At 41.9% G+C, this 24,074-nt stretch overlaps 1 protein-coding gene across 1 annotated transcript in view; it reads right to left on the bottom strand.

Moving 5' to 3' along the window:
• Window positions 1-768: 768 nt before the first annotated feature.
• Window positions 769-24,074, bottom strand: part of LOC115797762 (protein shisa-6-like) — an 82,013-nt gene continuing 58,707 nt past the window's right edge. The window contains 6 exon segments of the mRNA XM_030754255.1: window positions 769-2,735; window positions 2,737-2,760; window positions 2,972-3,075; window positions 5,405-5,557; window positions 11,245-11,265; window positions 12,365-12,427. Of these exon segments, the coding sequence (XP_030610115.1) occupies window positions 1,908-2,735; window positions 2,737-2,760; window positions 2,972-3,075; window positions 5,405-5,557; window positions 11,245-11,265; window positions 12,365-12,427 (1,193 nt within the window). The 3' untranslated portion in view covers window positions 769-1,907.

Below are 24,074 nucleotides of genomic sequence, written 5' to 3'. Positions count from 1 at the left end.
TGCGACTAAAAAGTGGTGCAATCCTGGACATGGTACTGCAAAGGAATGATTCTCTAGCCTGAATATTGAACTGCCAGTTGATGGAATGAGTCCGTATTACTGCATCTTGATTGTTGCACTGTATGAACAGTGATATATGAGTGGGATATCTGTTACATCGGTTATCTTGGACTTGCTTCAGTGTTTGCTGCACTACAAGCTTTAGAATACACTTTCTATGAGCTCTAAAACCTGGAAATGAGTTAGCATTTTGCACTTTTGACTCACCACTCGTGAACTTCAAAGCTATTGCGTGTTCCACAGAACATTTGCTAAATCAGGCGACGGAAGCTGTCGCACACATTCAGTGTGATCATGCTGAACCTGAGAGGGTGTAAGAGGGTCTTTTTTTTTTTTTTTTCAATTCAGTGCCAAAAAATGATTAAAGTGGTTTTATTTTGTGGAGATTAACTTTCATTTCCCACAATAATCTAAAACCCTGTGGAAAAATCCCGTTGGCCTTTTCTCACAGGAATCATAGCGATGCTAAAAAACGCAGCCTCTTAATTGGTGCTCCAATTAACACCAACCGAGTCAAAAATTACTTCATCCAGGAAAACGGGTTCTTATTCTCCACATGTTAAAAGTGGCCAATGAGGAACGCTGCATACATCAAACGATGAGTGCTGGAACTCTAACTGCTAGTTTATCACATTTTGACGCAAAGACACAACAGACACATCTCTGAAAGAGCAATGTTGCATGTTTATAAAAATATGGATGGTTTATTTGACCCTACTTTGACAAGCATTATATTCCATTTCCATGATGTTCAAGTCTTCTGATGTCAGTGGAACACAGTCTACATCCAAATATGACACATTCATTCACTTTTCCTCCTACAAACAGTTTTTGCAAAGACACACACAGTATAGTATTAATTTATCCTGTCAAATATTCGGTTAAGTGGGTTTCTATTCTGAACTCACGAAACAGTGATGGTTTATAGTTGTTTTTTTTAAGAATCTATTGAAAACAGACAGTCTAATATAAAGTCCATCCAGTACAGACTTGTCCATAATACTGCTTCTAGAATAGCTTATTTACAATCGTCTACTGGAAGCAAAAAAAGAAGAAAAAAGGAAAAAAGCCATTGCTTTAAGAACAAAACAAGCTAGCCATTGATATTCAAATTCAAAATAATAATCAAAAACAGAAGATAATATTTTTTATTGATTGTGCTTTGTAACCCACAAAACCACTTCATTTTTTGAAATAGAACATCTATCAGAGGCACCAAATAGAAGTGCTGATAACATCCATTTCAAATTCTCTCATTGAGATTCTCTACAGCTATGAGTAGGACAGGGCATACAAATGTTTCCTTTTTTCATTTATTTATATATTTATAAAGTTATTACAGGCTCATTCTAGTTCATCACCTGTGGTGGTGTTATGTCGCACAACGGAAGTCACGGAGGAATCGGTTCTTGTGTTTAACCATGCAAAGCCCTTTAAGATTTGCCGGAAAAGGTCACAGAATAGATTTGTTGGACAAAAGGGGGGCTGATAAAGGCATAAACAGACACAAACAGTGCTTTCCCACTAAAACATACACAGGATGAGGCCAAAGCCCGTGGATGAATAGGATAGTCAAGACAGTGGAAATAATAGTAGGCAAGTTAGCTGGATAATACTACACCTTCCCCATCCATCACCTCCTCTGGCCTCAGATCTAGCTGGGCCTGTGTATGCAGTGTACAGTGTAACTCGTTTTCCCGGTCTCTCACAGTAAGTTAGTGGAAGTTCTTGGTCCTGGAATCTCTGACTTGGCAGAAGCCTCGATTAAAGAAAGCAAAATTGCCACCATCCTACTCTAAAAGAAGGCCAATCAACCCGAGCCCCTGGCACTCAGCAGTGAGTATTCCTCACACAGTCACCTCAGTCTTGCTGCCTGTGCGGTAGTGCTGTGGCTGTTGTTGCTGCTGGTGGTGCTGTGGGACGTAGTGGAGTTGTTCCACAGTGTGAGTCCGTCTTGAGGCAAATGCCTGCCTTTTATTTGCTGTCTGGTTCATGGCTAGGGTGTTGGAGTGCCCGCTCCCTCCCGCTCCCTGCGCCCCACCTCCGCTGCCTCCACCACCACTATTGTTAGAGGCACTGGGATGGGAGTGCATTTTGGTCATCTTGTAGCGATCCATTAGAGGTGTAGTTGGAATGAACACGTCTGTGTGTGAGATGGCGCGTGACATCGACTTGTCGCTGCCATAAAACCCACCAGAGATGCTGCTGACCATGCCGCGCTTCAGCGACCTCATCAGCTTGTCTGGTGAGAGCAGAGGATCCTGGGATAGGAGGCGGTCTTGTGAGTACAGACGTTCTTGTGAATAGAGGCGATCTTGGGAGTAGTGGCGGTCTTTTGAATAAAGATGTTCCTGTGACAGGAGTCGATCCTTGGAGTATATACGGTCTTTGGAGTAGAGGCGATCTTGGGAGGTGTGGCGGTCCTGTGGAAGAAGACGCTCTTGGGATCGAAGACGTTCAGCAGATAGGAGCTGTTCATCTGACAGGATCCTGCCTCCGTACATGGACATGCCATTAGAGGACATGCTGTAATCTTGCTGTGGGGCCCTTTGAGGCGACAGGACGCGGTCCTGGGACATAGCCCTCTGGACACGACGGGGCCTCTGCCTCTGCTGCGACTGCTGCTGCGAGGGCTGTGACTGGGGAGGGGCCTGGGAGACGGAGGACGGGGGGGGGCTGACTTTGCTGTTGTTCCCGGTGCTATTGAGCAAAAGATGAATGAGGTGAGTTTATTCATAAGCTGAGGGGTAAAAGGATTTGCCATCCACCACTGCAGAGTAACTTCTACCATATTCAAATCTGGAAACTTGGAGATGGCACTTGTGCTTTTGCCTCATAGAGGTATAAAACTCTAGAGTACATGACCTTGTTTTGAAGCCTGCACTCTTAAATGAAACACTTGTGTACCCACCTGGTCTTGACTAATTTTGAGAACATGCAGGGGAAGAGTGCCTCTTGCTGCCAGGTCGGGCAGGTGGCGCTTACGAGTGTAGTAGTCTTCGACTTCTTTATCTGCTGCAGAGGAGACAGAAGTAAAAAAAAAAAAAAAAAAAGACATGAAGTGAAGAAGTGATTCAAGGAGTGAAAGAAAGAGAAAACACGGGTAAGTACAGAATGCTAGGGAGAAGTCATATAAAGTGGAATTGGAGAACATGGCACACAATGCAGAAGAGTGTTGGGGGACCCATTTTGTTTCACCTTTCCAAGCTCATGGAGGGGAATAGAAAATAGAGGCAGAGGATCACAGTCAGACCACATTACATGCTAGACACATAACATCCACATATCCAGACTTGATCAGGAATTCTGCAGGCAGTTCTGGCTGTGGGGGATAACTTTTCAAAGGTCATTTGAAAGGCTATAAACAAAAACCATCATATAGAGACATGGAGGGAACCACGCAGGCACCTCACAGATACACATGCTGGAAATCTAACAGGATTATCACACAATCATATCAACAGTGAAACTGCAAGTGTTTGTATATACTTGTGTGTGTGTGTGTGTGGGTGGGGGGGTCTTTCATAGTCCTGTGTGTAACCAAACAAAAACACAAAGAATATAACATGCATTCAGAAGCAGATCAACAAGACAAGAATACATTTGCAGAGACGATAAGAGTATAGGAGTGAATGCAGCATTAAAATCATGCCACACGACACAAACCCATGCATGGAGTCCCCCCCACCCCCACCCCTGCGGCCCCCCACCCCCCAACACACACACACAAAAGTGATGCACATTTAGAAAAACTTGACATCTTGTCATAGAGACAGCAGGATAAACCATTCAAAAATGGAAACATTTATAAATCTGTGAACAAACGCCTGCACATGAACGTTTAACCCTCACAATAAGACAGAGGTGAACACTAGTGCCACTGATAGCGGGAAGACATTACGAGCCCAGATCTCTCCACCTTATTGAGAATTCGTAGATGGCTTTCCAGTGTGAGCCTGTCTTTTTCAATAATGGTACAGCAGTGTTCACACCACCTGTCCAAATTACTCTCAGCCAAATCCCCTTCAGTGCCGAGTCACGGGTGCTTGCTGCAAATCGATTCATTATGAGAGATAATAAAAACAAGATGTTCCTTTCTCAAGCATAATAGTCTTCAAGATTTGGACAGCGCATTGCAAACTCATCAACCATATTACCACAGACTGAATGAATAACTCATGATATATAGTGTCCTGCGCTGCAATGGGCTAAATGCTTTTTTTTCCTCTTCAGTTTGATACCAATTTGCATTAATAAGCAGTAGCATTCTTCTCTTTTATTATCTCAACAATGAAAACTCTGCTCGATGTTCCCTCCAGCACAATCCAACATGATCTATCAGTGTGCAGACACTAGTTGAGTAACAAAAAGAAACAGCAGAGCCTTTTGGCTATTTGCTGCAACAAATAATTTGCTTTGGAAGCAGAAAGAAAGTTGGAAAGACTGAAGGACACTGCCGAAGGATATTTTTCCATTTCAAAAGTGTCTCTTTGGTGGGGTTCTATCTCTGGCAATTGAATTCATTTGGTTCTGTTTTACAGCCCATCAAAAGCTATTATGTTAATTCTTACAAGCATTCTTCAAATGCTTTTGAGAATTCCCCAAACAACTAAGAACCAGTAAATACTACTGCATCCTGCAAACTCCTTTTACCATTTAGTTTGAAATGGTGCCTGGCAGCACTGAGTGGGAGCCGGTGCAGGGCGACCCCTGACGGGATGAGTTGTAGATCATCATCCTTCATTTTGACTGTAAGCCAGCAGTGAAGTGGGGCAGTCATGATGAAACTACACAAGCCTTAAGGAATATTTGTGTTTCACTTAGAGAATACGATGAGATGAGAGCTCATTACGCAGCAGAAATCCACCATAGAAATGCTAAATAAATACCAAGCGAGACCAGGCACAAGAAGCCGCTTAACGTATACGTGCCGAGAGACATCGTGGCTGCACCCTTTAACTGGGGGAAGCGGGGAATATCAATGACTCCGTTTTTTTTTTTTTCTTCCTTTTTTAGATGAATAAGCTGATTTCACGACAGATCAGAGATGAGAAGGGGATACTTTCTGATTTTGATTCAAAGCGCCCTCAATCCACTCAGATGTTTACTCAACAGGAAGCTGCAACATCTCCAGAAAATGTTTATGGGCAATTTTTTTATCTACAATTTGATGTCCTCAGTACAGCAGGCAAGTCATTTTCACATCTGTAATGCTTCAGAGCCCCTCAGTAAGTCCCGGTCAGGAGTCAGGAAAGCACATTTAACGCAGTGTTTTTATCATGCAAGGCCTTTGGACCAGGGCGGGGCGCCTACTCTTGCATTACTGCAGTGAACTTGGACCTACTGAGTTTCTTCAGGGACGAGAATCGGTTGAGGTCGGCTTTGACGGCCGCCTCGTAGGAGGGCGGCAGATGTGACAGGCTCTGGAAGGAGCGTGAGAAAGACAGGTCGTAGGGCTCCGTCTGCGAGGTCAGGATGCCACTTATCCGATTGTTTTCTGGAGACACATACATACATATACAGACACAGAAGAGGGAAGAAGGGGAAAGAAAATGGGCAGGCTAGCTTCTCCTCCCCCCACCCCCCCACAAAACAGGAGACTCCAGGCAACCATCAGAGGATCACCTGCTGAAGTGAAGAAAAACGAGTGAGTGGGCAGACAGGCTGGAGTTTCAGTTATACAAATATTTGCTGGAGGCAGAGGTCCTCTAAAATAATCTCTGACATAATCTAATCAGTATGAAGTAATAATTCATGGTTGGATTCATGAAACTCCAATATTATTTTGCAGGTAAATTCAGAGCAGGGAGAGCCACTGAGTACATGCAGGATCTGCTCCTCATATTGTCTCTGGGAATTTGGGGGTTGTAGCAAACTGAGGAGAAATATATTTTTGCACAAATACACATAAACTGACACATGAGTGCATACAGTATAAAATGAGTTTTTAATGGCTGCTTTTTATGAAGCAGATAGTTAGTAGCTTACATTTTGTACTTTGTACCAGTTGTTTTAGTTATCTGACGTTAACTCTCTGAGGTCTGAGTCGTCATCGGTGAAGACCTCAACTTTAACCCCGACACCCAACTCTAATTCAAGGCAATCAGAATATGTCATTTTTGTTTGGATTAAATTGTCGTGGCAATCAGGGAGCAAAGAAAATAATCATTCTGACTGACACACAATATAAACTAGTTGTCTTTTTTTTTTTAAGAAAAATGTCTGTCCCTCAGAGGATTTAAAAGATGATCTGAGATACAGCAACACATAATCTCACTGGGAGATAAGGTCATCCAATATGTTAATTTCAGCTTCTGAAGGAAGGTACACAGGAAATGGTCTGAGAGCTACTGAGAAAAAATCACACTTTGTTTTGCTGAAATATAAAATCCACTGCACTCGGACTGTCCTGCTGATATTTCAGGAAACTAGACTATTAAGGATAGCCATGACTATAAACATTCATGAGGTGGTGCTCGGGGACTGATCTATTGAAAGTTTTGGATCAAAGGTATGGGAATAATAATTAAAACTCAACTGTGCAGTCAGATTCTTGAGTTTTGAGTGTATTTAGTGCAAAATAAAATTAAAAAGGAACTCAGTACATCACCATCATAATTATAGCCTGATACCGTGGAAAGGGACTTAAAGCTATTTATCTGATAAGCCTTAACATTAAAACCATCTGCCTAATATTGTGTAGCTTCACCTATGCCAAAACTAGTCTGACTGTTCCAGGCATGACATCACAAAAAGACTTGTATTATTATAATCTGTGGATTGACAAGACAAAAGTTGAAATTTTTGGAAGGTTTGCATCCTTTTGCATCTGGTATAAAATAAACGCAGCATTTCATAGGAGAGCATCACACCAACAGTCAAACCTGGTTGTGGTAGTGTGATGTTCTGGAGCTGCTTTGTCACTAATGGACCTGGACGACTTGCTGTAATCGATGAAACCATGAACTCTGCCCTCAGTGGGCCAGAATTCCTCCACAGCAATGTGAACGACTCATCCACAGTTATCGCAAACGCTTGATTGCAGTCCTTGCTGACAAGGATTGTATAACATTTAGGGGACAATTACTTAGGGCCAGATAGGTTTGGATAGCTTTTTCCCTTAATAAATTAAATCATCATTTAAAATTTTTATTTTGTATTTACTTGAATTATCTTTGTCTAATATTAAAATTGGTTTGATTTGTGACAGCTAAGAAATCAGGAATTTTCATGGCACTGTGTGCTCCACTGAATGGCAGATGGGAATTTTAGAGGCCAAATGACACCTTAATCTCTTTGTGGTATTCCTCAAACTATTACCTACAGTACTCTGTTTTTATCCTGCTGCAAGAGTGTACTGCAGTTACCTTCTGCCTAATAAATCCTGCTACCCTTTTCCACTGATGACAGTTATCATCAGTGGAATTCACCTCACCTCTCAGTGGTTTTAATGTTGTGACTGATATGTGCAGTTCAATACGTGTGATCTAACAATATCAAGATATTTGAACACGCCATTGTTGGTTGGGACTTGAGGAAGTTGGACTCAATATCTAAAATCCTTCTAGAGTTTGACTGGAGGCTTTGTACGGTCTAAGGTTGGTAGCTCTATGTTTCTAATCATTCTCCTTTCCTTTTATGTTCAGCATAATTTGTTCAAGAAAACAGAACTCTCACCAGTAAGCTGAATATCTGCCTTTAAGAAATTGTTGCATATTTAAAACTCCAGCTTGTTGGTGCCATTGATGGGGGAGTATAGGCGGACACACCAGCCACTCAGTGAGTGTTTGGTGTGGGACAGACTTGACAGGCGATGTGGTAGTTTGATGGGAGGAAACAGTGGTCCAAACAAGGAAAGGAAAGGGGGGGGGACGACACACCAAACAACAGATGTGTACTGAAGAGTGACCCTGCTTGTGACAGCACTGTGAGGTGAACTGGGACAGGGCAGGGAGCAATGCCTGACTGCCCGTTGTTGGTGTGATGCGAGATGATGCCAGGAAGACGAGGGAGGTGGGGGATGGGGGGCTGGGGGATTGGACCCAAGCCCTCTTTTTTCTCACTCTACTCTTCCTCTTTATCTCTCTTTTTCACACATGCACACACACAAACATCCGCAGTTTGTCCCATTCCACTTCCCTCACTCTGTCAATCTTATCTGTCCTACCATGCTGCCACCCACTTTCCTTTGCTCCTTAATTCTTTCTTGTCCATTCAGTATTCCCTTCTCTCTCATTTTCTTTCTCACTCCTGCTCTATCTAGCTTTCCCCTGTGAGCTGCGAGTCTGTCATGCAGTGCAGAGCAGCAGGCATGGGTGTGGCTCCACACTAGTCTCCAATAGACAGATAAGAATAGTGCTTTTAGTAACTGCTGCAGGATGGAGAGAAAGAAGGGAAAGAGGACAAGAGATGGAGATAAGAGAATCAAAATGCTGAGAACTGAAAAGAGACTGAAATATACGGATGTGGTCAGAAGTTTATTTATACTCATCATGGGCATGAATGTCAAGATGATGGTTTTTTTAATGACTTCTTTGAGCTGTTCTTTCTTTCCTCTTATCCACGCAGGCTCAACATGCAGGCTCAAATATATAGCCCCACTAATTTTTAGCTAAACCTCCGTTAGCGAGTTCCACTTCAACCAGACACTTTTGGTAGCCATCAACAAGCTTCTGGCATAATTCTGGCTGGATAGTTGACTATTGTTCTTGGCAGAACTAGAAGAGTTAATTTAAATCAGTTTCCTGGTATCAACCTGGATTTTAAATGCAGTCCACAAATTTTCAGCAGGGTTGAGGTTGGAGCTTTGGGAAGGCCATTCCAGAAGCTTAATGTTACCTGCTTTGGGATCACTGTCCTGTTGTAACACCCACTTGTGTCCACGTTTCAGCTGTTCCATCCACTTTATGTATATGTGCCAGTACTACTGGCAGAAAAACAGCCACAGAGTTTGATGCTACTGTACCACCACCATGCTTGGCGGTTGGTACAGTTTTCTAAGGTTTGAAAGCCTCACCTTTACTCCTTCAAATTTACCTCTTGTCATTAGCTGCTCAATCTTTGTCTTGTCTGACCATAAAACCTTTCTACAGAAGATATTTGGCTTGTCCATATGAGCAGCTTGAACATGTGGATTTTCGAGCAGGAGCTCCATGGGGACTTAAAACTGGCTTCACTGTGGACAGTGACACTGGTGTTCTGGCAGCTTCCAGTTCATGGCAGGCTTGAACATTTCTGGTTCCGGGGTTGTTCCTGAGGATCCTGACCAATTTCCTCTCATCTGCGCATGACAGTTTGGATCTTCTGCCAGAGCTTGAGAAAATGGTGACACGTTCAAATAACTGCAGGTTTAGAAATGGCTCCAAGAGACCCTCCCAACTTCTGTAAACCTGAGTATTGGTCAATCCAACGAGTGCTGGCAAACAAATCCTTTTTTATGTTGGCAAATCATGATCACTCATAAGATGTTAACAGGTTTTGGCAAGTTAAGACATTGTAGAACTTTCAGCAGTACTTAAGTATATATTTGACCCTATTGGAATTAGAGGAAATTCAAAATAAATTCAAACTAGTAAACGGACTAGTTCTCATACAGGGCTTTTCTACTCTAGCTGAGCACACAAAGCACTTTATACAACACGTCTGCATTCACCCGTTCACACACGTTCATACAAGCACTTCTGTCTACAGCTAAGCGCTTTCTCTCTAGCATTCATACTCTGACAGCTGCATCGGAGAGCAACTTGGGGGTTCAGTATCTTGCCCAAGGATACTTTGGCATGCAGTTTGGAGCGGCCAGGAATTGAACCACCAACCTTCTGAAAAGTAGGTGACCTGCTCTACCTCCTCAGCCGCAGCCACCCCAAACTTGTGCGCCCAGTTCTTGTGTTTGAAAGTCATTAAAGATCTATCCTGTACAATAATACCACCCTGGGAAAAGAACAGTTCAGAGAAATGATTACCGTGACATTCATGCCCACGATGACTGTGTGTAAACTTCTGACCACAACAGTGATAAAAAGAAACGAGTGGGAGAACCTCTACGTAGCAGGGATGGCAGCAGAGCTGGGTGACTGCAGGGGGTCCTGGGAGCTGCAGGGAGGGGGTTTAAAGGGTGTAAGCAGTTGGTGAGTGGGCTGTCTTCCACAACTGCATCATTAAGTGGGGGAATCAACTCAGACTGTGGCACACTGTTAGCTGTCTCAGTAGCACATTTAATTTTTAACCACAACAGACAGTACAACCCCACAGACCTGGCTCAAATAGTTAAATAGTTATAAACATGGCAGGAGATTTTACAGGATAAGATTCCTGATATTTGGTATTTTACTTATTGCCATCAAAATCCAATGAAATAGCCAAAACCCACAATTGACTGTTCACAAATGAAAACACTTACTTGTGTAACTCTGTAGCGAAAGCTTAGTACTGGTCCACGATTTTTGTATGCTTCTGTCTTCCAAAGATATTAGTCTTGAGTGTACACAATACAAATGCATTTCTGACCAACTTTTAAAAATTTCAGATGCAGTCTTCATGAGGAATCAATGGACTGAGTTCAGCAGTCACTGATAGTGGCACTAAAACTACTCTGAGAATCAACGCGAAGGTGCAGATTTCCCTGAGCTCGAAGCACGATAGAAAATCAGTCAATCATCAGAGGTGAATGAGGAACTTCTCTTCTCATGTAAGGCAGTCATAGGAGGAGCTTAATTGGATGGAAGAGGATAACCGATGAATATAAGATTCTGCTTTTACATCAAGCACCATTCCTGTTACCTGTTACATAAGAAGTCGTGTGAGTGTCTCAGTGATGTTGGGCTCTGTAAAACTGGCCCGTTGCCAATAAAAACCGTTCCAGTAAAAAGCAGAATACCACACTGCTGATTTGGTTTTGGTCTTTCTGATGGATTTTTTTTGACAATAAGAAAACTATAGCATGAATCATTTTATACTTTAACTCATTCTTGTTGAATCAACGTACTCTGGGGCTCCTTCGGCCCACACGTCTTTGTCTTGTCAAAGCAAAATCAAACAAACACTGCTACATAAATCAGGTCTGAAAATACACTAGTTTAAGTGGGAGAAAGGAGGGCACAAACATAAGGGCTGTGGTATGTACATACATTTGTGCTGGAATGCAGTGAATGAGTATTCACACTAAATTAAACATGTATGACTTACCAAATCTCAATGATCGGTGAGCTACCAAAACCCAAGTGAAAAACAAATATTTCAGAAACATGTTGATGATGACAGAAACAGAGCCTACTCTAAAAAGACCTTCCCCATATTCAGCATGGCTAGGACAGAAAATCCCCCCCTTAAATATTATTCTAATGAAAGCAGCTTTTAAGTCCAGAGGCATGCGATGTAGACTGGTGTGTATGATCGTGCATTTTCTGCTCTGATGTGGAGCAGTATCTCCTGGTTGTTTCAGTCACGGGCCGCTGGGGTGGTTGTGGTTATGGGTTTTTATCTAGAAAATACACCGCGTGCTGAAACTTGAAGGATTTTTGGCAGCTTGTGATCAAAGTCTCTGTGTTAGATGTGTTGAAATGGATTTTTCATGTTTTCCATAGATCTCCAAGGCATTTGTTCCCAGTATGCAGCTTGCTTATCTGTGTGTGTGTGTGTGTGTGTGTGTGTGTGTGTGTGTGTGTGTGTGTGTGTGTGTGTGTGTGTGTGTGTGTGTGTGTGTGTGTGTCCATAAAAGAGAAACTATTCTGTCTGCAGAATTCAACTACAGCTCCTAAGTGCCTAAAAGCTAACAAGTCTTTTTTTTTTTTTTTTAATGTTTGTGGGTGAAACAGTACAAAAATCACTCGGTGAGGTCAGAGTGATGTAATAATTGCAGAAGGCAGTGAATATTAATGTCTTTTTCTTTCCTCTTTTACATGACCGCTTCTCCTTACAGTAGCAGTCTGTGACCCTGGGCCTGCCTCACAAGAACAGCTGAACAACACGAGTAATAAAAAGCGAGTCACAGTAATGCTCCTCTCAGGCAGCATCGAGTTAGGGTTTCTCGGACAGCAGCAGGGAGCGCTCGGGTTCGGCCCGATCTGTCAAACTCAGGACGGGACGACCTTGACAAAACATTTAGTTGATTCACTTTAAAGAAAGGCAGAGCCAGCGACTGCTGCCTGCTCCCTCTCAGAGAAAAAAGTGTGACTATGGGTTGTGACACTCGTTCCCTCCTTACTCATGTTAAGAACTGCGTTCCAGACTGTGTCTCAACATTGAGCTGGGCTGTGAATTTACTTGCGTTACTTGCGTACTGCCCTCCCCCTCTAGTTTTCCTTACCATTCTTAGGTGTGCGTGTGGGGCTACCTAGAGCCACATGGTTATAGTTGTGCTGATGGGTACCTGCAATGACAAAAGCAATGAAAGATCTGTTCAATGTCCACGAGGAATGCTCTGTATAAACTCAAGTACAGACTGCGAGCAGTGTAAAGGTGGTAATTAAAGAGATAATTCACTGAAAAGCTGCCGATGTTGTCTTCTAGTGGCAGTTTGAGATGTGCTTTTTTTTTTTACATAATTCCCAAAATACAGATTTATGTAGGAAACTTTGTACATTTTGAATTGACTTTTATAGTTTAAATACGACATGATGCTGCACTTAATTTCCTCACTTGCTTGTAAACGTATTTACTGAGTGAAATATCCCTTTAATTTCCTCAAATTAAGAAAATGGACATACAAGGAGATGAGACTGTGTGATGAGTAAATCTAAATGGAGTCCCCTGTAAGCTTGGATTAGCCTGCAAAATATGTTCACATCACACATATTTCAGAAAGTTAGAGGCTACAATAGACGAAGGGAAGAAAAAAAATTAAATATGGTGCACAACATTTATCACATGCTGTCCTGGAGCAGCCAGGAGCAATTATTCTTTTTTAAATTGTATTATTTAAGAATAAAGACCCACATTTATGCATTTATCATGAAAAAGATAAATGAAATGCCGCCGGCGCATTTCAACACAAGAAAGAAGCAGTACTTGTACAAGTACGAATGAACAGGGGAGCAGGTTCAGGTTTCAAATTACTTGGCCAGTACACAAAAATACACAGCAAACACACAAAGTGAGGCTCTGCACCAACAGCAACGACCAAATGACTGCTTCAAAATTAAAGTCATATTGAACTTCCAGGTATCCAAATGACTGAAACTTAGAAACAGAGTATTTTGACCCAGACTAAAGTAGTCTAGGTTTCCAACATTAACCATTTCTGCTACCTCGGGAATTTAGCAGTTTTTCAAAGAGAAACCTTAAGTTATCGTTGGTGTGCAGTTAAAGCAGGTTTTAGGGAAATAATCTAAGAAATTGTATCATTATTCTACAGCCATTACATTGAGAAATCAAAATTTACTTCATAAGTCAAAGCAAAAAAAACTTCACAGCAAATGTTGCTGTGTTTTCATCAGCCTGTTTACACTGAGCAGTTTTTAGCTGTCAGTGATGAAGACTGTCTGTCTGTCACGAGGGAAATGAAGTGAATCATTGGTCATCATTCACCCAAACATTTGTTCTGCATCACTGCCAAAGAGCAGACACCTTCAGAGATGTGTCGACTGAAGGCAACCAAATTTGAGACAGTGGCAGAGATTTAGGGCCAATGTTCAAGCATCAAATGACAGAATATAATATGAGGTTCGTCATGGAGTGATTTAAAAAAATTAGGGTGAGAAATAAACATCCAAACGCAAAAATAAAAATTATGACTCATGCAAAGACCGAGCTGATGGTGGTCCTCCATGATGGTGAAGTTACTGCAGCTGTTTGTGACACCAGCCCACAGTGAACTATGCTAGCATCATTGTTGTGAACAGAAGGTGAGACTGTAAACACGAGGGGTTTGAATCCTTCGGTGATGGGGGTGCGGAGTGCAGTGGGACCACTGTGACTATACTCCACCTTCAGGGATGTCAGTAGTATCCTGAACTATGCTGCCAGCAAAACATTACCGGAGCACACACTCACACAAGGTGACACGTACGCTTCTTTTTTTTTTTGTTTGCTTAGCTGATTTGGCTAATTAGCCTAGCCCGAGCATCACCCTCATTGCTTCCCAAATCCTCGTACTCTGGTTTATCTACCTGTAAATTTTTCATATTATGGAGTTCTGTGTAATCTGACAGCTAAAATCAATCAATCAAGCCAGAATCAAGCGCAGTATTAGCTCAGCCAGAATCCCAGCAGACCAGCTTATGGCTCACCTGGTACCTCCTCTACACAGCCACCTGATAAATGTCATAAACAGCGGAGCACAGCACTTAGATTAGGCTTTATTTTGCTTCAGCTGGCCTGCAGATGTAGGTGTAACACACCTCCACCCCAGCAACTCCTTCTTATCTGTCACTGATGTTCTGCAGTATTTCTTCATGTTGAATATGTGCCAAAGTGATATGTTGCTTCATTTGCTTGTATGGAGTCCATTGTGTTTTTGAAGTTGTAGTCCTTGTAGAGCAGTCTGCAAATTTAACACACACTGGTCTTGATTGCCGGTCATTCCCCCTTTTTTCTCTCTGTATGCACAAGGAAGCTCTAATCAGAGGTAACCGTCATCTGAGTGAGCCGAGCCATTTTAATTTTCAACTCAGAGAATAAACAGTTCCCCCCCAATCACCTCTCCATCCTGCTGTGCTGGAGTGTTTGTGGGATGACAGGGAATGTGATGCAGTGGTATGGCGCTCGCCTTGGCACCGCACTGTGGAGGTGCTTTAGTTGAAAGATGGGACCTTTACAGAGCCCATTGTACTGAGAAAGTTGATGAATGACAGCTATTCTCAGCAGCGTGGGTTTGTGTGTTTGTATGTGAGGGGGAGGCAGCGATAGATGGAGACCCCAGCGTAGAGTGTTGCCATTGCGGCACGTTCATTTGCTGTCTGCTGCTGTGCCTGTTTAAAAATGCATTAGAGCCAACTGCTGAAACATCCATTTACATCTGTCACAGAAGTGAAGGAGGAGACTGTGGCCCGACGCGCTCACATCATGGTTTTCAATATTTGCTCGAGCTATGGAGATAGATGGGATGTGTCTTCTGTGTGTTCCTCCACTGGCTTTTTCTTTTTGCATTTCAGTGCTTAACAGTGACTCACAGAAAAGATTATTCAAGGGGATAAACTCACAGACTTCAGAGACTGCTTCTTTGGAATATATTAAATGAACAGCATAGTAATATAAAGCCATGTCCTTTTAGTTACTATACTCTGTGTAATATCACTATAGAGCTGTAATTTTTTCCCCCAGAGTACTACTGCTCATTATTAATTATCCATTATACAAGAACGTTACAGCTTAATTTCACTAATAAATCACTTTTCTCAACAGCCTTTCATATACAGTACCAGTCTGGACACACTCACCCATTCATATGAATGTAATCTATGCCAAACTATGGAGGGTTGCATTGCTGGTGGACCGAGGAGTCTGAAGACATTCAGATGATTGATCTCAGAAATGAAGATTAAAGATTATGTTCAGAAGAAGAGCCCTAAAATGAGACCAATGCTGATCATTTTTAAAGTCAACCCTGCAACTCCACAGGTCCCCAGGAATACACCGCCAAAGAGAGATTTCTTTATTTATTGGTGTGATTTAACAGGACTGACACTAGGTGATGTGTATCGTGCCCAAAGTCCAGTTCCTTTGACCTGTGAGATTGCTGCTCACTGTGTCCGGCTGTGGTTAAGTGTTCCGTGACCAGGTCACCTCTTCCAAAGATTATTCTAATTAAACCACAAATGCATGAAATAAGGGGCCTAATTTTGCTCTGAAAAAGCACTTATCAAAAGCTTCTCTGTGCATGAAAGAGAGAGAGGATATGAGATGAGACGCTGAGACAAACTGAAGTGTACTCGGGTCATTAAATGACATTAAAAGGCAACAACAAGACAACTTTAGGAGGAAATTTGAGTATTTTATGCTTGCAAATGGGACACCAATACAGTCTGAACTAGTTTAGTTTGCAAAATGCTACGAATTACTAATCAGTGAAAAGTATACCTCTGAATTACTCTGAAAATCAATTACATTTCTTACTGGCAAATTAGGCAGCAAGACACTTTTATTAGGGTGTCTGGATGAATACCTAGAGTACATAAAATATCAATACTACTGACACAAGGTGTTGTTTTGAGTAGTGACTGGATCAATACTGCATAAAAGGTGAGCAGCTTTTCACATTTGGTCTAAAGTCGTGTGCATGTACTTTACCTTATTAGTTCAGACTGTTCATGAAGAAAAAAGTAAATTTTTTTGGTTTGTCACTGTAGAGTAGACTGTGCATGTGACTGTGTTTAATCTTATTAAAGGTGAACAGTGAAACAAAACACAGTGAACAGCCTGGTGCTTACACAGCACCTTCACTACTTCACCTTCAAAATACTACTAACTACATTCACACAACACTTTATTCTGTGCCTTACGCACTGCCTGACAATCACAATGGATACACTGAGGGTCAGTGTCTTGCTCAAAGACACTTTAGCATGCAGACTGGGGAAGTCGGGGGTTCTGATTACCTCCTGAGCCACAGCCAACACATCCTGTGCCTGGGGAAACCCTCAGGAGTGGTGATAATTTAATCAGAAATGGCCTGTCAATCACACCTACAGGGTACATAATAATGTAGATTAACTTGTTTTAATTATTGAAAACTGTGGGTGTAAGTATTAATGACTTTGGCCCTGGTATCAGTTGGTGTTGGTGTGGAACAAACTGCTCCTGATCCTGAGTCCTCTACTAACCCAAACATGTGCACCCCCCCCCCCCCCCCCCCACACACACACACACACACACACACACCAGGAAAACCAAAAACAACTTGCAGTATTATGTTAATGAATCTCAGAGCGAATGATTCACGTCTGCAAACAAACTTTTTCTGTGATGAACAGAACAGGTCTCAGCTGACAGGTAAACATCTGTCCTCTGTCCTGTGCACAACACAAAATCATGTATTCATGTATGAGACAGTGTGTTCATGAATATTAAATACTACTTTAATTTTTTTTTTTTCTTCATTCATGCAGGCCAGTAGAACAAAATTAAATTGTGGGAATTTAGTTGCTCCAGAAATAACAGAATATCAAATTTATTGTATTTTTATACTTTACTAATAGTGAAGTATATAGAGTACATTAAATGTTAAAATTTACTTAATATTTAAGTGAATTATTTCAGCACATCAAAACAGAAAGTCAACATTTTCTAACAGAAAACCAAAAAAATCTATTTTTCAGTCGATGAGTCATTTTTTTTTGTATGTTTACCAAATTTACAAAGTTTAAGCTAATTCCACATCATGTGCGTCATGTTTTAATTCACTTGGTCTGCTTGTGGCCCTTTACCTGATTTATCCAAGTCTTCATGGCCCTCTGAGGAAATATGTTTTATATTTACCCAAAACTGCAGTTCTACTTAAATATTGAACAAAAATCCATCAAGTATTGACTTTTCTGACTTTAAACCAAGAGTGCGATCATTCAGTAACAATAACCAAGTGCATGAGTGAAAATGTGCATCATGCCTCAGATGAGATGGCTGCTACTAGAAAACCAAGAAAAACACAGATGAACATTTTGCAGATTTTTCTACATTATACTGTTTAAAAAAAATAAAAATCATTATTTTGGGCAGCATTATGTCTCAACAAACCTGGTTAATGCAGCTCAACATATTTTAACACAAAGCTGCTATTTCCACAACATCCTGACTCATGGAAAAAAAAACCTGATTAGTGTGAAGCCACATATACCGTATGTACTGCATATATATATGTATTTTACACATGCAGCAAGTTTTTGAAAAGTGACAAACTTCAGGACAGATCGGACCACTCTGATAGGGAAACTCATCATTAATATGTGTTCTGTTTTTGAGAGTCAGCGCTTGGCTCTGTCTTTCATTTAAAAGCAGCAGAACGCAGACACGGACCAATACTGAGCAATTTTCTCAAAGTTTGGTCTCAGTCTGGTGATTTCCATTCAAAGTCTGGTCTGAGGCGTCCGCAGAGACGCGCGAAGCTGAATGACGCGCTGAGAAGCATCAGAAGACTGCAGCTCATTAAGAGCCTGGAGAGCCATGTTCACTGATCCTAAAGTAATCAGGGGACCTATTAACCACATTGAAGACAGAGTCCCAGCACAGTTAGCACCCTCAAACTCTCAGGGCCATGAAGCTGCTTATCAGCTCGGAACACCCAAATGCACCATCATCCTCCTGGGCTCCTGGAGCTGACATTGCAAAAGAAGAAGAAAAAAAAAAGGAAACTCCCTTGGTACTACTTTAAAGCACCCCAAGAAATCTATTTTTCAGTGGTTACGTAAGCTTAATCTGGAGGGTGAGATCTCCTGGATGAACTGCCGTTCTTTACTTATTGCCTTCATCTGCTTTAATTGGCATATTAAAATAGATTCAAAGGCAGTGCTGCTGTCTAATCATACAGTAGATTGATTATTTGTGATTGACGTACTCTCCAGATTGTTGGGTTTAAACAGGGTCCCTGTTTAAATTGCTAAATGGCCGATTCGCTGTCAGTATGTTGATGACGGAGCTGTGAGTTTGTCAGACGGTGTCACTCAAATTTAATCGCTAAATCAACCATATACACCCATATCTATGATCAGTGGGCTGCAGAGACTAATCTTAAACACTGTTTTCTGGATACAGTCATCCTCAACTCCAAAAGAAGATTACTCACATTAAATTTCCCTTTGCTCCGGAGTAAGTGATCTCCGGAGAATACCTCCTTGGCAAGTTTGCATAATAGCATCCAGATGGCATGTAAGTGACTCAGTCATCTGACATTTGGTGTGGCATTTTGTTTCACATCACACTTCCAAGCATCACATCCACATACAGCACATAAGGGAGGCAAGAGAAGGCATGCTGAGCCAACCACACAATACCTTGAACCCCTTGGCAAGGTTAAATAAGCGTTTGCAGTATCAATTGTGGTCACATGCTCTGAGGTATCATGGAAGCTATCAGAACATTGAACAGTGAATTTGCATTCAGTCCAAGTACTGAACAGCCAGCCACTGAATATCCAGTCAGTTCTCTGTGGATGGTGATGTGTGTATTTGGCCACAATCTCTTCTATTTCTATGAATAGTGAAGCTTTGCACAGAGGAAAAACAAGTGGGGTGGAACGCTGCCACGCAGCAGTGAGAGAATGAAGGGGGGGGCTAACATATGAACAAGGTTACCAGGACTGAGTGTGCAACCTGGAGATCAGACTCCAGCAACACACACACACACACACACACACACACACACACACACACAATACACACATGTAACAGGGTGAAGGAAAGTCATTAATAAATAAGAAAAGGTTAAACACCAGCTCAGTGTTCCCTCCGGATCAACTTCAGGAAGGACCGTTCCACAGCTAATAAGTTATGTTCAACACAAATGCAGGCCTTCATGTAGTGAGGGGGGAACGTGAGACTGAAGAGGTAGATGGATCGCAGAAACTCACTCTCTTTTTATCTACATAACTTTAACTCATCACCTTATCTGGATAAGGAAAACCAAATATTATTGTATGGCATAAATGCACACAGAACACTTTGGGACTGGAATGTGTTGGGATCAGCCAGACTTGGAGGTGGTAAAACTTGGAGGTGGCATTGTGATTGGATCTCAGCAGGTGGAAGTGAATCATCCTGAAGGACAGAAAAAATCTACATACTGTAGCAGCCTCTCTACCAGCAGTCTCATATTACCCCTTCATGCAAACCTGAACCTCAAACATCACAGGTAGCAGCACAAACACATTTGAGGCTTCAGGTTTGTTGCTCATTCACTTTGAATGAGATGATGTCGCATGTTGACAAACTGAATTGTGTATCCGCTGGTTCGCTCGTTTGTTTTTCATGCACCCGTGCAAGGACCATCCAGTCACAATGAGCACTGCCGCTGGATAATGAAATCAAATAACACTGGAACAGCTTATTGTTCAAGGTCATTTGTTTCACGTTAGCAGCTAATCAAAAGTCCTGTTAGCTTGCCTTGTAAGTTGCTATGCCACCAGTTTCTGAACACTCTCCCCGCCCTCTGCTCCAGCTCTTTTATAATCCTGTCTTCCTGTTTGTCACATCATCTGTCGTTCACCCTCATGCGTCGACCAGTTTCCCCAGCTTACGTCATGCTTTTTTTTTTTTTTTTTTTTTTTGCACCTCTGCCAGATTAGTTTTCCCCTCGGGTGGATTTCCAGGTGCTCCTGCTAGATTTGGGCTTCATGTTTTGATCTTACTGTGATAGTTGCTCAATAGTTTTTTGAGGTCTGAGATACTTTATACTAGATTTGGATCGGTTTCTCACTTTGCTATGACCAAATGAATGTTTAGATACTTTATAATTAGGGTTAATAAAAACTTTATTAATCCTCCATAGTCTATGTTCTTGTTGCCATAATTTCAAAGTTTTCCCTACCATAACTCTAATGGAGTGCTGATATTATGAAAAGAAATAATTTTGAAAATGTTGGCAGTGAATAAAAAAAAATGTAGTGCATGATTTTGCAGAATCATTTAATCGTCCAGTATTCCAGTCTACCAGAAAGGGCTGTGCAAACTGGCTGTTTAATGAGTATGGAACTTGTGCTTTTGCCTTTACAAGAATGCATTATTAAAAAACCTGCTGAGGGATGGGAAATAACACAGACAGTGCTCCTCACCATCATTAACCAAATGAGGGAATATACTGTATTTTGGAAAAATGCACCCAATCACTGCACTAGAGAATCTGCATCAATCAGCCACGACATTAAGAAATACCTGATATTGTGCAGGTTCCCCTTATTACATCAGAACCCACCAAGTCATGGGCACAGGGGATCCTTTGGTCCTGTGAACTGTGGGGTGGGGACTCTGGGGCAGCAGATCCTTGATTGAACTGGAATACTGGGAGTTTTTGAGGCAGAGTCAACTCCTTCGGCTCTGTAACTTTCATCAGGTCATTTCTAAAGCAACGTTTGGTTTGTAGTTCTTCGGCAGTAATCTTTGGATGGGTGGTGGTAATTGGCAAAGTAATTTCCACATGCATCTCAGGACCCTACAAGATAACCAGTGCTGTTCAGTTCACCTGTTTGTGGTTTCATGTTGTGGTTGGTTTGAAAAATGAGAGCTCATCTGGAGCTTTGTGGTGGTCCAATACATTACAGAAAGCTAGGAAAACAAAGTAGCGTGTGCATCTACCATCTTAAGACAATTTTGGCTTCCACAAGAAAGATATTTTATATTCTTTTGTTCTTGTTCTTCTTCTTACCAAGCAAAACCTTCAAACTCTTTGCATGATTTGTAACTTGAGCTTCATACTTGTATTTTCTCATTTGGTATCTTTGGAAAAACAAACCACTGATTGTGATAGAAATCATGGTGGGCACAGACAAACTTCAAAATACTGGTGTTAAAACTGCTCATGCACAACGTGATGGAACCCCCAAAGGCCTAGTGTTTCTCAACAACACAGGGGAGGAGGGACGAAAGCCAGCACAGGGATCGTGAGACAGATATACAGTGGGCACAGGATAAAGTGAGATTGAAAGCAGATAAGAGAAGGAAAAGTATGAAAAAAGAGGATATGCTGGAGTGCTGGGATGAAAAGTAAATGGCTCAGTGACCACAAGGCATCCCTCCACCCCTTCCCTCTGACTCCACACCACCCACCCTAGTTCTATTAGAAAGCCATCTTCAGCTCTCTGCTCCACTCTCCTCACGACACCCCTCTTTAAAACCAGCAGCCTTGCCATCCCATTAACCATACCTAGAGCAGCTACTAGAGTTGTGGAAAGCCCAGAGGAGGTGGTGACAGTGGGGTTTCGCCGTGCATGCGTTTATCTATGCACCAGAATGTACTGCGTATGTGCAGAATGGGTGTGACACATATAAGCGCAGATATATGTCCAGTTGGCTCAGCTGACAGCCCAGTGGCACGGACGCCTCCCTTCCCTCGCTCTCACAACAAAGAAGGTAGACGAAAGGGAAACCACCATGGGCTTGACATTTATCACTGACAAAGACTGTTCACATTTAATCGCTAAATGTTAACTGCCATAATAGCCCTACTTCACTCGGTTAGTAGGGGACAAAGCTTTATGCCCCTGGATAGAAGTGGCGTACACCTCCTCACTGATTTCACTGGCAGAGCAGGAGGCTTAACTCTGACCCAATTGCAATACTGTTGATAATGCCTATAAGTTTTATTTATAGCACTTTTAGCCCAGCTAATTTTAGACTTCAATGCTCACTCTTAACTGAGTGGCTACTGTTTGTCCAACATGATTTTACCTGACAAAAGGTTTAGCCTAAATCTTTGACTTTAAGGCCATAATAAAAACAATGAGAACAGAAGCTTCAGCAGCAGACAGGAAACAGACTTTGTACAACCTTCTTTTTGCAGTGATAGCAAAGCCAAAGTCAAATTAAAGAAAGCACAGGTTCCCTGTGTGATACAAACTCAACTACAGCATCGCATTGACTGCTTATCGCATCATTATAATTAATATGAAGGCATTTGTTTGCAGAAAAATATGGCAATTCTAAATGCAGCAGCTTTAATTCTCTTGCCTCACAAGAGCATGGTGTTATGCGCTGGCAGACGGAGCAGTGATGATGAACAGTATGTGCAAAGTCAGTGGTAACAAGACTGAAAATAATGAGCTAACAGTATATGGGTTGATATTGTGAGACACACATACAGTGCTGTGAAAAAGCATTTGCCCCATTCCTTAGTTTGTTCCGTATTTGTCACACTTAAATGTTTCAGCCAAACATCGGCAAGCAAATTTTAATAGTCGACATTTAATATTTAACAATATTGGACCTCCCTGCCATTAAATCACAGCATAACCACTGTTTTTGAGAAGCTTAATTCAATTTCACTATCCACGTCCAGTCCTGATTACTGCCAGAGCTGTTGAATCACGAAATCCCTTAAAAATAACCCGTCTGAAAAGTGAAGTAGGCTAAAAGATCTAAAAACACCACATCGTGCCATGAGCTAAAGAAACAAATGAGAAAATCAGTGATATCTATCAGTCTGGAAAGGCTTACCAAACCATTTCTAAGTACTGGAGCTCCAGTGAACCACAGTGAGAACAGAGAAAACTTGGAACAGTGGTGAATCTCCCCAGAAGTGGTCAGTCTACCAAAATTACCCCAAGAGTGCATCTACAACTCATCATCTACAACTCATCATCTACAACTCATCATCTACAACTCATCATCTACAACTCATCCAGGAAGTCACAAAATGAACCAGAACAACTTTTAAAGAACTGCAGGCCTCACTCGCCTCAGTTAAGGTCAGAGTTCATGACTCAACAATAAGAAAGAGACTAGGCAAACATGGCATCGGTGGGAGAGCTCCAAGGAGACCAAAAACAACATGAAGGTTCAGCTCACACTTGCCAGAAAGCATCTGGATGATCCCCAAAACTTTTGGGAAAATATTCTGTGGACTGATGAGACAGAAGTTGAACTTTTTGGAAGGTTTGCATAAAACTAACAGCATTTCATAAAAGGAACATCATACCAACAGTTCAACATGGTTGTGGTAGTGTGATGTCTGGGACTGCTTTGATACTTCAGAACCTGGACAACCTGCCATAACTGAATTAACCCTGAATTCTGCTCTCAGAACCAGAAAATCGCACTTGGGTTATGCAGCAGGACAAAGATTCAAAACACACCAGCAAGTCCTCCTCTGAATGACTCAAAAAAGCAGCAAACAAAATGAAGGTTTTTGAGTGGCCTAATCATAGTCCAGACTTAAATCTGATTGAGATGCTTTGGCACGACAGACCCTTGCACAGCATGTACCACCAGCAGATAGAATTGGTCACATCAAAAAATCCTGCCGCAGGCTGGGCAAAGCTTGACTGAAACACAGCACAGAGGCACTAATCATGGCAGCACAGGAACAAGGTCCAAGTACAAGGTTGATAGAGGCTGGGCTCTATCACACCAGGCAGGACCCCAGGTGCAGGCTGTGCA

Source organism: Archocentrus centrarchus, chromosome 19 (genome assembly GCF_007364275.1).
Source record: "Archocentrus centrarchus isolate MPI-CPG fArcCen1 chromosome 19, fArcCen1, whole genome shotgun sequence".
NCBI lineage: Eukaryota > Metazoa > Chordata > Actinopteri > Cichliformes > Cichlidae > Archocentrus > Archocentrus centrarchus.
Note: the sequence above shows the minus strand (reverse complement) of the source record. Positions and strands in the feature narration are given on the sequence as shown.